This window comes from Cyprinus carpio, chromosome B3 (assembly GCF_018340385.1).
Source record: "Cyprinus carpio isolate SPL01 chromosome B3, ASM1834038v1, whole genome shotgun sequence".
Lineage (NCBI taxonomy): Eukaryota > Metazoa > Chordata > Actinopteri > Cypriniformes > Cyprinidae > Cyprinus > Cyprinus carpio.
The window spans coordinates 10,521,334-10,535,970 of record NC_056599.1 but is presented as its reverse complement, the minus strand read 5'-3'; the positions used below and the strand labels follow the sequence as shown (position 1 = coordinate 10,535,970).

The 14,637-nt window shown below is 37.0% G+C and overlaps 1 protein-coding gene across 1 annotated transcript; it reads right to left on the bottom strand.

Annotated features, from left to right (window-relative positions):
- Positions 1 to 279: 279 nt before the first annotated feature.
- On the bottom strand, positions 280 to 12,444 carry LOC109062167 (heat shock protein 75 kDa, mitochondrial-like). Its single transcript, XM_042719606.1, is given in 20 exon segments — positions 280 to 803; positions 882 to 954; positions 1,480 to 1,628; positions 5,257 to 5,271; positions 5,994 to 6,064; positions 6,289 to 6,427; positions 7,308 to 7,493; positions 7,575 to 7,722; positions 7,798 to 7,867; positions 7,967 to 8,087; positions 8,252 to 8,407; positions 8,505 to 8,578; positions 8,671 to 8,780; positions 9,314 to 9,474; positions 9,564 to 9,635; positions 10,781 to 10,921; positions 11,376 to 11,458; positions 11,715 to 11,735; positions 11,738 to 11,866; positions 12,248 to 12,444. Coding segments are annotated over 20 exon segments (2,142 nt in total). The 5' UTR covers positions 12,369 to 12,444; the 3' UTR covers positions 280 to 701.
- Between the last annotated feature and the right edge of the window lie 2,193 nt (positions 12,445 to 14,637).

The window sequence follows — 14,637 nt, the reverse complement described above, 5'->3', positions numbered from 1 at the left end:
TCTGAACGAGGCAACTGCAGCGACGAGCGTGGCGCACTTCTTTCTGAGCGCGCTGGATTCCCGTTTCATTTCGAAGAGTTGGATATGATCACATTTAGCCAAGGCGCATTTTCTTTGGCGTTTATGAAATTATAGAATTTTTCATGAGACGTTAAGGAAGCACAAGAACGGTTATTTATGCTTTATCATTTTTAATAAATCAAAGCATTAACCCATATAAATGTTTTATTAGAGGTTTTGTAGTAATTTTTTTTTTTTTAATGGCTGAAAAGCATTGGAGACACTTAATAGGTTTTATTTAATATTTTCCTCATGCTAATTTCAATGAACGTATGGAAAACCTGTTAATGTACAGAATCAATGGACTGAAATGTGAATAACTTTAGAGCAAAAAGGTACAAGAAATATCAATATTCAACATGTTTCACCGGAATCATCTTCTTGCTATGCCATTATCTCTTGCATCTTTTCAGGTTAATTCAGGACTCAGTTGTTGTTTTGTCCAGTCTGACAGTCGTCTTATTAAAACATGACTCAATGTCACACCTGCACAAAGATTCTCAAGTCTTCATATAAACAACGTTTGTTTGTGTTTAACGTGTGATGATGACCTCTGCGGCATGGGACGCCGTCTTTCTGCATCCATGCATGGCTCTAATAAAGGCAAAACAAGTCCGTCAGGCTGAACTCCAGCACAGGTGTCAGTGTTTCTCCAGAGCTTGAGTCAGGAGCTGATTCAGCCGCGAGATCATCGGACGAGGGTCTTCGTTCAGGCCAGCGGTGATCATGGCGTTGTCATAGATCTGGTATGTGAAAAAAAAATGGAATTTAGTTTTTAATTCGAAATAGGATTGAGATGAGAGAGTAAACGGTTTCTTTACCTGCTCGAGGAGAAGCTGTGCCAGCTCAGGGTTTGAGTCCTTCAGTGCATGAAGCTTCTTGATCAGATCATGTCTGCAAACAAACGCTTGATGTTAGACAGACCACAGCATTTCTACAATGCAAATATGCTACATCACAATAATCCACATGACTCCAGTCCATCAATTAACATTTTTTTGAAGCAAAAAGCTGCATGTTTGTAAGAAACAAATCCATCATTAATGTGTTTTAACTTCTAACTGTTGTTTCTGGCTAAAATACAATACTACATTGACAAAGAGAAGTCTGGTGAGAAACATGTTACAGATCAAGTACGGATTATTGTGATGTTTTTATAAGCTCTTTGGACTCTCATTCTGACGGCACCCATTCTCACTGCAGAGCAATCCAGTGCTGAGCAAGTGATGTAATGCTACATTTCTCCAAATTCTGTTCTGATGAAGAAACAAACTCATCTACATCTTGGATGATCTGAACACTGTTCATCTGCATCTCCTCACTGTAAGGACATTATTTTGGAGACACTGGGCTGTTTTTATTCTTCATGCAAACCATCAGATTGATTATTTGTGTTCATTTAAATCCAGCGTCTCGTACCCAGCGTTGATCTCCAGCGTGGGCTGCAGGATCTGGGCTCTCTCCTCTGAGCTGCGTGCGAGCTGCTGCGTGCGCAGGACAGTGTCGAGCGGCGCCCATCTCTCCAGCACCGTGATCATAGCGGGGTGTGTGTCCAGACGCGGCGTCACCTACAGAAACATTGGTAAATGTTAATAAAGATAATAACTGGTGTCAGGTTTTTACACATTTGAGAGTAAAAATCACTGTTTGAATTTGCAAAATGATGTAAATGATTGAGTGTTTACAATTAAACAACATGTAAGTCGATCAGCATCATAATACAAAGAGTGATCAGGATTTATTACAAGGCTGATTACCAAACAAATAGACATGAAATATTGATCTGAGATGAAATTACAGGTGCATCTCAATAAATTAGAATGTCGTGGAAAAGTTCATTTATTTCAGTAATTCAACTCAAATTGTGAAACTCGTGTATTAAATAAATTCAGTGCACACAGACTGAAGTAGTATAAGTATTTGGTTCTTTTTTTTGTGATGATTTTGGCTCACAGTTAAAAAAAACCCCACCAATTTACTATCTCAACAAATTAGAATACATTTTTAGTGAATTGTTGGCCTTGTGGAAAGTATGTTCATTTACTGTACATGTACTCAATACTTGGTAGAGGCTCCTTTTGCTTTAATTACTGCCCCATCATTGCGGCGTGGCATGGAGGTGATCAGTTTTGTGGCACGCCTGAGGTGGTATGGAAGCCCAGGTTTCTTTGACAGTTGCCTTCAGCTCATCTGCATTGTTTGGTCTCTTGTTTCTCATTTTCCTCTTGACAATACTCCATAGATTCTCTATGGGGTTCAGGTCTGGTGAGTTTACTGGCCAGTCAAGCACACCAACACCATGGTCATTTAACCAACTTTTGGTGCTTTTGGCAGTGTGGGCAGGTGCCAAATCCTGCTGGAAAATGAAATCAGCATCTTAAAAAAGCTGGTCAGCAGCATGAAGTGCTCCAAAATTTCTTGCTAAACAGGTGAAGTGACTTTGGTATTCAAAAAACACAATGGGCCAACACCAGCAGATGACACTGCACCCCAAATCATCACAGACTGTGGAAACTTAACACTGGACTTCAAGCAACTTGGGCTATGAGCTTGTGAATTTTTTATTCAGAATACAGGACCTGGGTTTCCAATGAAATACAAAACTTGCTCTCATCTGAAAAGAGGGACTCTGGACCACTGGGCAACAGTCCAGTCTTCTTCTCCTTAGCCCAGTAAGACGCCTCTGACGTTGTCTGTGGTTGCAGGAGTGGCTTAACAAGAGGAGTACGACAACGGTAGGCAAATTCCTTGACATTGTCTGTGTGTGGTGGCTTTTGATGCCTTGACCCCAGCCTCAGTCCATTCCTTGTGAAGTTCACTCAAATTCTTGAATCGATTTTGCTTGACAATCCTCATAAGACTGCGGTTCTCTCGGTTGGTCGTGAATCTTTTTCTTCCACACTTTTTCCTTCCATTCAACTTTCTGTTAACATGCTTGGATACAGCACTCTGTGAACAGCCAGCTTCTTTAGCAATGAATGTTTGTGGCTTACCCTCCTTGTGAAGGGTGTCAATGATTGTCTTCTGGACAACTGTCAGATCAGCAGTCTTCCCCATGAACCAAAACCTACTGAACCAAACTGAGAGACCATTTTGAAGGCTCAGGAAACCTTTGAGTTGATTAGCTGACTGGCATGTCACTATATTCTACTTTGTTGAGAACCAAAGACTTAAACTACTTTAGTCTGTGTGCACTGAATTTTTTTAAAACACGAGTTTCACAATTTGACATGAATTACTGAAATAAATGAAGTTTTCCATGACATTCTAATTTATTGAGATGAACCTGTACTATTACAGAGAAATGACAAACTTCTGAATACTAAATTTAAACTAATGTAAATTTGTTTTAATTTGTATGCAAATGAAATGCATATTTTGCAAAATTTATATAATTAAAATTCATGCATATGGAATTTATATTGCTGTACATGATTATAAATAGACATGAAAATATTAATTTGGATTTATTTATTTTATGTAAGAAAAAAGAGATTTGTGAGATAAAAATCAGATACCACCGCTAATACTCAAATTGAAACTAATACTAAATTAAATATACAATTGAAAAAAATACATCTAAAATTAAAACTTGTGTCGAAATGAAATGCACATAACTGCATATTGTATATAAATAAAATTATGAATATTTGAGGTAGTTAAGCAGAGTGTGTAACAGGCTAATTAAAATTGTGTAACGTGTATAGTGCAATTTTTTTTACTTTTTTAAAATAATATATATGCAGTTCGGTATTGCATATTTAAAGTTCAAGAATGCTTTTCATTGCATAGAAATTGAAATACATATTGAAATAATGCTTTAAATGCATTTATATGTTTAATAGGCAATACTTTATAATATTACATACAAAAAGTGATCAGGATTTATTACATGGCTGATTACCAAACAAATAAATAAATGGAAATGAAATATTGATTTAAGTTGAAATTATTATTAAAGAGAAAAGAAATCAGACACCTTTGAACTCACAAAAAAATTAAACATTTTATTTATTAAATATAACAGGCTTATTAAAAATGTAATATATATATATATAAAATGTGTGTGTGTGTGTGTGTGTACAGTTGAAACCAGATATTTACATACACTTAAAAAAAAACACAAAACTTTTTTTTTTTACTGTCATACATTAAATCAGAGTAAACTTTTTCTGTTTTAGATCAATAAATATAAACATATTTTTTGCATTTGTTAAATGTCAGAATCGAGCGAGGGAGAATTTTTATGTTTTTTTTTTTATCACTTTCATCAAAGTCAGAAGTATACATACACTAAGTTTATTGTGTCTTTAAACAAAAATAAAACTCCAGGTGATTCCATTCTGAGCTTAAGAAGCTTCTGATAGGTTACCCGATTCCATTTGAGTTAACTGGTGGGACACCTGTGGATGCATATAAAGACACACCTCAAACACAGAGCCTCTTTCTCTGACATCATGGGAAAATCAAGAGAAATCAACTAAGACATTAGGAAAGGAATTGTGGACCTCCACAAGTGTGGCTCATCCTTAGGTGAAATTTCCAGATGCCTGAAGGTCCCACGTTCATCCGTTTAGACAATAATATGCAAGTATAAAAAACATGGGAATGTACAACCATCATACCGCTCAGGAAGGAGACGGATTCTGAGTCCCAGAGAGGAATGTTTTTTGGTGCGAAATGTGCGAATCAACCCCAGGATAACAGCAAAAGACCTTGTGAAGATTCTGGCTGAAACTGGCAAGACAGTGTCATTATCCACAGTAAAACCAGTCCTGTACCACCATGAGCTGAAAGATTACTCCGGGAGGAGAAAGCCATTACTTCAAAACCACCATAAAAAAGCCAGACTACAGTTTGCAACTGCACATGGGGACAAAAATCTTAATTTCCGGAGACATGTCCTGTGGTCTGACGAAACAACAAAAATTGAACTGTTCAGCCATAATGATAAACGGTATATCTGGAGGAAAAGCGAAGCTTTGAAGTCTCAGAACACCATCCCAACTGTGAAGTATGGGGGTGGTAGTATAATGTTGTGGGGCTGCTTTGCTGCAGAAGGGACTGGTGCACTTCACAGAATAGATGGCCTCATGAGAAAAGAAAATTATGTGGATATATTGAAGCAACATCTGAAGACATCAGCCAGGAAGGTAAAGCTTGGGTCTTCCAAATGGACAATGACCCCAAGCATACCTCCAAATTAGTTACAAAGTGGCTTAAGGACAAGTCAAGGTATTGGAGTGGCCATCACAAAGCCCTGATCTCAATCCCATAGAAAATTTGTGGGCGGCACTGAAAAGGCGAGTGTGAGCAAGAAGGCCTACAAACCCGACCCAGTTACACCAGTTCTGTCAAGAGGAGTGGGCCAAAACTCCAGCAAACTATTGTAGAAAGCTTGTGGAAGGATCCCCAAAACGTTTGCCCAAGTGAAACAGTTTCGGGGCAATTCTACCAAATACTAAGGAAGTGTATGTATACTTCTGATTTTGATGAAAGTGATAAAAAAAAAATACATAAAAATTCTCCCTCGCTCGATTCTGACATTTAACAAATGCTAAAAAAATGTTAATATTTATTGATCTAAAACAGAAAAAAAAATTACTCTGATTTAATGTATGACAGTAAAGAAACAAAAGTTTTAGTTTTTTCTGAAGTGTATGTAAATATATGGTTTCAACTGTATATATATATATATATATATATATATATATATAATGTCATTATTTATCTAGATACTTGTCTAAATATTTTTCATAGTATACTTTTTGGTTCAGTGTACACTTTTTTTAAATATAGTTGCATTTTGACTGATTTTCACAAAGTTACCTTTGCTATACAATTAGTATAGTTTTTGATGCAAGTAGAGGAAATGTACGAGAAGGTAATGTGGTTTTTTCTTGTTGTTAGTTGTTGGTTTGTTGATTTTTGTGTCTCTGTGTGAGTGTGTTTTTCTTATAGGGGATATGATCTTCTGTCTGCTGATCTGTCAGTCGCTCTGATGCTGCACAACACAATCACAGCACCACTGACTCAGGCTGATCGGATTCGTTTTTAGGTAACTGGCCTTTCATTTATTTGTCTAAATGCTTAATTCACATTAACACTGTTTCCAAAACAAGGTGAAGAATCAAGAACATGAATTCATCAATTCAAGAGATCCAGAATCACTCTTTAGCTGACACGTCTCAGATAATGACAGAAAACTGTGACTGTACTGACTCTTACCTGGTTTGCTGTCCTGAAATTTCTCCTCTTTGTAATGATCTACGACAATGTCGGTCTCGGCTGAGATGAGCTTCTTCCTGTCGAACTCTCTGAGGTGAAGCAGCGTGAGCTCATCGAACTGCTCAAAGCAGAACAAGACCTGCAGGAACACACACAACCTCAGAAACAGACACATCTTTTTCTGCTGTTGTGCTGCAATCAAAATGACTTTCCTAACTAAATCCTTGTGCTTAACTGTAAATATTTAACCAATTAAATATAAGACCAAACAAGTATTATTTTACAAATATTAAAATATAAATACATAATGATTAATAGAATAAATCGCTAATAAATAAGCATTAAATAAAAATATTTTTTTCTTTTGAATGTTAAAAAGTTAGAGATTGAAAAACTCTGTCTTAATAAAAGGTAATAGGTTTTAATATTAAGTGAGCTCTCCATTTTTTTTACCATGTTGTTTAAAAGAACAGACAGACATTAAATAAAAAAAGTTAGTTTTTTGTTTTTGTTATTCAATATATATTAATATATTATTAAAAGTATAATACAATTATATTATTAAATACACAATTTTATATTATGATTAATTTATATGTAGTTGTTTAAACATTTACAATTATGCACCTTTTGAATCTATTTTCTTAAGATGAAAAAAATTGAGACCTTGAGAAAACAACTTTTTATCATTTCTGTCATGTTGTGACCACATCAAAATAGATGAAATGATTGAATCAGTGCATCTTTAGCCTTCCATTAGCTGCTGACCAATACTTTTGGCCATTTTGAGATTAACAGCAGCGTTGGCGCCCCCTTGTGTTCATCTCAGGATCTATCGACAGCCTTGTCAGTGGATGCACAGTTTATGCTTTCAAAATAGGAGTGAACGGAGTACATACTAATCAGTTAGCAGTTGTATCCAGCAAATCTGCAATGCACTGTATCAGTCTTTGGATCAGCTTGTAGACTCGAGTGTGACAGTGAATATTAACTGTAGACCTGACTGTCTCTAGTCTCACCTCCATATCTTTCTGTTTCATGGCCTCAAAGTACGGCGAGTGCTCGGCCAGGTGGCGATTCGGCGCACACAGATAGTAAATGTTCCTCGTTCCCGCCTTCATCCGAGAGGCGTACTCCATCAGGCTGGTCTGCTGTCCCGCAGGAAGCGCTGACGACTCGAAGCGCAGCAGCTTAGCGATGTCCTCCTGTGACGACATAATCAGCTGTTTAAACACACTCAGAGAGAAACAGACTGATTAAAAAGGCCAAACGAGTCGTTCTCGCACCTTGACGCTCTGCTCCGCTGTGGTGACGATGCCCTCGCGCATAAACAGCCCGTACTCATCAAAGAAGCGAGCGTATTTCTCCGGATCCTTCTTGCTCTGGTCCAACAGGAACCGAATGACCCGCTGCTGTAAAACATCCCGCAGTTTCCTGAAAGAAAAGAGTCTGTTACTCTTATTTGCACGATACAAAAGTAATAATGTGATATTTCAGGCTGGTTTGTACCTGATCAGAGCACTTTCCTGTAGCAGCTCTCTGCTGAGGTTCAGAGGAATATCTTCACTGTCCACAACTCCTGCAAATGCAGTCACACAACTGTCAAATCTCCTCTGTTTTTTAATCTAATAATGCATTTAAAGTTGGTTTCACTCAAACATCTGGACGCTCATCTGACCTCGCAGGAAGCGCAGCCACTTGGGCAGGATGTCTGTGGCTTTGGTTTGGATCAGAACCTTCCTGCTGTACAGAGCCACGCTGGATCCCATCTCACGACTCACGTCAAACATGGAGGGTTTCTGCTCACACACATTTACATTCAACCATAATGCAGTCAGCTGTGCATTCATCTAGTAATGTAACGTAACTAATAGATGTAAATAATTTAAAATTACATTATTTGTAAATCTGTACAATTTTTATATGCATAATGTCAAAGATTCAGCTGTCGTCTGACGCTCACCATCTCCGGCACGTAGAAGATGCTGCGGATGTTGAGCGGGGCGTCTGCGCGGTAGTGCAGTGTGTAGCGGGGTTTATCATGAGCTTGAGCCACGTAGCGATAAAACTCCTCGTGCTGCCACTCGCTGATCTCTTTGGGCTCCATCATCCACAGCGCCTGCAGAGAGAGAGAGAGAGAGAAAACAGCTCAGGACTGATCCTCAGAGCCACAGGGAGGTCAAAGGTCACTCACAAATACACTTCACACACTGTACCTGCAGGGTGTTTAACCGCCGTCCGTTCAGGAAGATGGGAAAACTGACAAAGTTACTGTACTTAGTCACAACCTCTGAAAAACAGACCACAGTCACTTCAGTGAGTTTGTTTTCCAAGCATCTCATGTTTTATGTCAGTGTTTTTCTGGTTTTGAGCGCTGCACACCTTTGACTCGGTCTTCTGATGAAAACTCTTTGCAGTCGTCTTTAAGGTGGAGCACGATCTTGGTTCCCGGACGCACACCTGAAGCTTCTGCGATCTCAAACACTCCAGAGCTGCCGACACACAAAACTCAGTGAGTCAAACACAAAAATCTGATTCATTTTATTCAAATATTTCCTGTGTCTTAATGTTCGATGCCTAAAGACAGTCTAATAGCCACAAATATGGCAAAACCTGGCTGGGATGTGCAGTTAATTTGCGTGCTGATGCTCATTTTAGTCTTGATTTCAAACTCGGCTTCCAATGATCAAGAAAACCCAATAATTGACATAAAACTATAGTGCCACCCATTGTTTTTCTTTAAAGCAGTGCACTTTTCACCCCAAATGTAATGTTCAAATCATTTAATGTTACAGATGTAACATGCAGTTGATTTTTCTGCTGTATTTGCACTATTATTTGTAATTTCTTAATTCTTCAATAATTGTTTAAGGGCTTTTTTACCTGCATTAGTTGGCCTAGTATTAGTTACCGTGTCATAATATTACCCACTCCTCATGTTTAAATAATCGTGATTATGATATAGACCATTATGACTTCTGCCATAATCAAGGAGCCCTAATAAAAAAAAGCACATTTCTCTCACCCGTCTGAAGACCACTTGTATCCAGGAGCGCCTGGTTCTGCTGACTGAGAATAAACGTCCACTTTATCAGCCACCATGAAGGAGGAGTAAAAGCCCACACCGAACTGACCGATGATGGAGCTGCTGGCCTCCGCTTGATTCTGAAGAGCATCCAGAAAAGCCTGATGGAGGAAGAACAAAAGGACCATGAAATAAAAGCACTGTCAGAATGAGGAACATAGAGTTTGGAAGAGTTCAGTGAAGAGCTCACCTTTGATCCAGATCGAGCGATGGTGCCCAGATTAGCCACCAGCTCCTCTCTGTTCATCCCAACACCCGTGTCCTACACATCACAGCAGAACAATGTTGATCAAGGCATTCTACGCAGAGATTACAGTGCTCCCTCACTACAATGGAAAACTAATTAATAACATTAAAATATTTTTTAAATGTAATATGTTTAAAATATGCAAATATTAGATTTTTTTAATTACTTTCATCTTAAATTAAGTACATACTGTTGAATTCAGATGCATATAAATTATGCACAAATTAGTAAATGTATATTTCAGTTGTTCATTTATATTACAGGCTAATTAATTTAAAATGACATTAAGTAATTTTATATTTATAATGTAATTTTAAAATATGTAAATACAGAATTTATTATACTATATATATATGTGTGTGTGTGTGTGTGTGCAATATTAAATTTATTGTGCAAATCATTTAAATTTAATGTATTAAAACTTATTGTAATGTAAGTTTGAATGCATATAATTGCAAATAAGTTAAAAAGTTAAAAACACAAGTTAGTGCTTTAAATGCATATTTCAGTTGTTATTTTGTAGTAAAATTACATTATATATAATGTTTAATAGATAATATTTTATAAAAAATAATGTAAATAATGTAAGTCACAGTGGTTCAGCTGCTTTAATAAGACTGTAAGCTCATGATATGAGGGCCCCTGCACAACTGAACTAAATTCATTGCTATGATTAAAAGTGAGAAGTGAAAATATATGAAGTACCAATTGCAGCACTAAGTTTAGATCTGCTCATGTTGCAGATTGATTCTGTTGCAGATCACGTTGAATTAAGACTGCAACGGCCACTCAGAGGCATTTAGATTAGTCACCTCTGAAGAAATCATCATGAAGAGTTGAAGGTTCAAAACACTGTTTGTTGTTACAAGATGAAAAAAAAAAAACATGCAATAGAAAGATATGTAGATGGTTGATTTTTTGTATGCCTAAAAAGGGTCAAGTGTGTTTTATTTCATAAACTGAAAACAGCTTTGGAAATATGCAAACTATCAATAGAAAAACTGTTCTTTATCTTCTTTCCTTAGAATGCAATTGGTCTCAAGACTATTTAAATAAAGTGATGTGTAATGGAATATGATGTATCTAAAAAAAAAACTATCAATAACAGCTGTTTAATCTGATTCTAATACATGATTCTGTTCTCGGGGAGTTGAAAGTACCTGGATGGTGAAGGTGCCTGTGGCTGCGTCTGTCTGCAGGTGGATCTCCATGGGTGCTGTTTCTCCTCCTGCTGTGATCATCTTGTGCCTCAGCTTCTCCAGAGCATCACTGCCGTTTGAGATCAGCTCTCTGATGAACACCTAACACAGCAGAAGTGTGTCAGAAAATCACTGAGTCTTTTAGATGAAGTTACAGTCTGATTCATGTATTTACATGATATTTCTTCTGTTCATGCATATATTACATTATTGTAATTTATATAGATATTTCTCGGATGGGAAGAATCCAATCCTTGAAATTAAATGCTATATTTATTAGTGTAAAAACTTCTCCAATGAGACACAAATGATGATTTTTACCCAAATCAAGCTGATAAAATATGTCATTCAATTAAAAATATGTGATCAAATAAATCTACAAGGTGGCCAATATATTGCAGCTGTATACATAATACAACTTTATGATGACAAATCTGAGGAACTCAAATAATCAGCCTGAAAAAATGTATCGGTTAATCACAACACAGTCTTGAATGCTTAAAGAGAACTGATCAAACAGGACCGCATTGCATCTGTTTTTTGTTTAATTTATCACCTCTTTCTCAGAATACAGCGATCTGGCCACAATATCCAGCAGTTTCTTGGTCTCTGCTTGAAACTCGTGTTTGGAGTAGGATCCTTATTTAAAAAAGAAACAAGAGTTTAAACATTTTCATCATTTCCATATGCTACGGTATTTGGAGTGTGGAACTATAATTGAACTATATTACTATAATTGTAAGTCTCTGTTGACAATCTTTTACCATCTCAAATCTGTTTTAGGATCAATGCAAATGTTTGGGACCGTAAGAATGCATTGTTGCTGAATAAAAGCGTTAATTTCTTACCAAACAAATAAATAAATAAATCTCTCTGAGCCCAAACTCTGGTTTACCTTGAACGTTCTCGGTGTCGTCTCCTCCTCTGCGCTCTCAGTCTGCTGTGTGCTGTATCTGCGATGAGCCACACTGACCCCAGCAGCACAGCTGGAGCTCCAGAGTCGGACAGATCTGCTGTGAGGAAGCTGCTGTCTGCCATTAGTGTCAACTGTTGAAGAAAAAGAGTCAGAATCATCAGAATCAAACAGCACTGATGTTTTATTAACCATATAGAGGGGTCTGGATTTGATAATTGTTGCTGTTAGTCTATGCTCAATAGTTTTTATATTTCCATTCGCAGGTAAACATAGAGATTATTTACAGAAATTGATAACATTACTGAACAAGTCCAACTGAGCAATACAGACTTATTCAGTACAAAACGTGCTTATTTTGTCAATGAGACAAATAAATTTTTTTAAAGGAACAGCCTGTGTTTGTTTGATCAAAATCATTCGTCCCCTTTTATAATATTTCAACACGCTGCTGTTCTGATTCACTGATCATCTTATTAAACGGCTAATCCATGTTAAACACATTAAACATGTACCTCCAGTGAAAGTCGCGGGGACTATTTTTTTCCCGACTCCTCTGCTGGAAGACAACAGCCTGACATGAGCCCTCTGAGAGACATTCAGAGAGTATTTGAGTAAACCTAATGATCGGATCATTTCTGCTTCTGCTGCTGCTGCTGTAGTTTGACCTATAGAAGACTGGAACTACGGCGTGACAAGCGTACGGTGAGTCAAAGGTCCCTGGTGACGCTCACTGATGACGTCTGCGTGCACTTCGATACATGCCTGTGTAAAATGTTTTACATTTACATTACATTTAGTCATTTAGCAGGCGCTTTTATCCAAAGCGACTTACAAATGAGGACAATGGAAGCAATCAAAAACAACAAAAGAGCAATGATATACAAGTGCTATAACAAGTCTCAGTTAGCTTAAACGCAGTATACGTAGCAAGGGCTTTTAAATAATATAATAAATGAAAAGAAAACAGATAGAACAGAAAAAAGAATAGAGCAAGCTAGTGTTTAGTCGGTCTTTTTTTATAATTGTATAATAAATGAAAAGAAAATAGATAGAATACAAAAAGATTAGAAAGGTAGTTAGATTTTTTTAATTTATTTTTAATAGAATTAGAATATTGAGTGCAAAAGTTAGAGGGTCAAATAAATATAGGTGGAGATGTTTTTTTGCAATTATGCATTTTGTGGGGCTTTTGGATTTTGTATAAAAAAAAAAAAATAATGACTTTTTAATTTATATTGTTTTTTTATTTAAGTGATGTGTTTGGGGATACGTCATAGGCTGAATTTAGCTTTTACAGCTGTTTTAATCTGCCTTCTAGTGCATGATTCTGTTCTTTGAGCCCCTCACAGAGTCACTCGTGATGAAGGTGTTGTATGGCTTGAATGTACCCTGGATTGCTGAAGGTGCCTTTGGCAGCATGTGTCTGCAGGTATTATTTGAAAAATACCTACATATTACTAGGCAAAATATTTTATTTATTTCATAAATGTAGGTGACCAGACGTCCCGTTTTCCGGGCACAGTCCAGGTGTTTTGGTGTCCCTGCACCCGGCTAGAGCTGTCCCCACCTTTTAAACAAAAAGCAAAAAACCATCAAAACGACCCGCAAACACACTGTAAACGGCCCGACCAATTTCAGCCCAAGCTGGTGGCAGTCGCATGATCGTGATTATTTTCACCAGCAGAGGGCGCTGCGAGCTACAGATTACTTGTTCTCGCGTCGCTACTGTGGGCATGAAGAGCTTAAGAAAGCAGAGCGCTATAATAATCATCTATTATCAAAAGAGACTGCGTTACTGGTTTCAAGGTTGTCATCACATAGTAAATAGCCTACATGTTAAATCAAAGTAAACTATTTGTGTGCACAGTATAACAAGGCATGATAAGGTTGCGCGATTGCACACTATATATGTCCCAAAGTTAAGTGTACACACCGAAGTGCATGAAGGACCGTCAGGGTGTATTCTGGCAAACTGTTCACCTGTCACGTTTCGCAATCGGCAAAGCAAACTGTCTTAGAAGTAGAAGGCGGGGCAACAGTTAAAACATTTCAAAGTTAAAGTTCATGCAAACACATATTAACAGACAAGTTTCAGTCAAATATTTATGGTTCAGGCCTATAACAAAACCCAGTGTTAATGCAGAGCGCATCTGGAGCATTAGAATACTGTAGCAGATTACGAACTTTTAATCTCACATAAATTCCTCCCACGCACTTTTTCGGTCAAGTGTGTACACATGGAGGTTTTCAAGAGCCGGTGTGAATAAATACAGATTTAAACTCAGAGAGACAGGATAGTCTGCGCATAATCTAATGGTTAATTCGGACCCAGAATAAAGCGAGATCACGGAGCGCTAAACACTCCTGCTTCATTCATACTCGAAACCGGAGGGCGCTCTCGCGCAGAAAGTCATACCAGGAAATTACTAATATGGACAAAAGCGTCCTATTGCTGTATGAAAACAGAAATGTTTGGAAACATTGGAAACATGAAAGACATTAAACATACGATTGCGACAATATATGGTTTATTTGTGTTTTTCAGGTCATCTCTAGGTAATAAATAATATGAACAATGCAGTGCTAACTGACATAGCATTTATTATGGTAGAAACCATTCTGCCTTATGTGATAAAAAAAAGTGTTTGTAGTATATAAACGAATCATTATTATTGATTATTGTCCAGCAGTTATCTGAATTCTAAGCCTATACGTTTTTGAACAGTAAAATTGTTAATGTTTTTTAAATAAGTTTTTTTTTTTCTGTTCACCAAGCCTGCATTTATTTAATCAGTAAAACAGTACAATTTTGAAATATTTTTTACAAGGCTTTTTAAAATAACTGTTTTCTATTTTTAAAATGTGATTAAAAATTAATTTTGATTTCAAAGCTAAATTTTTA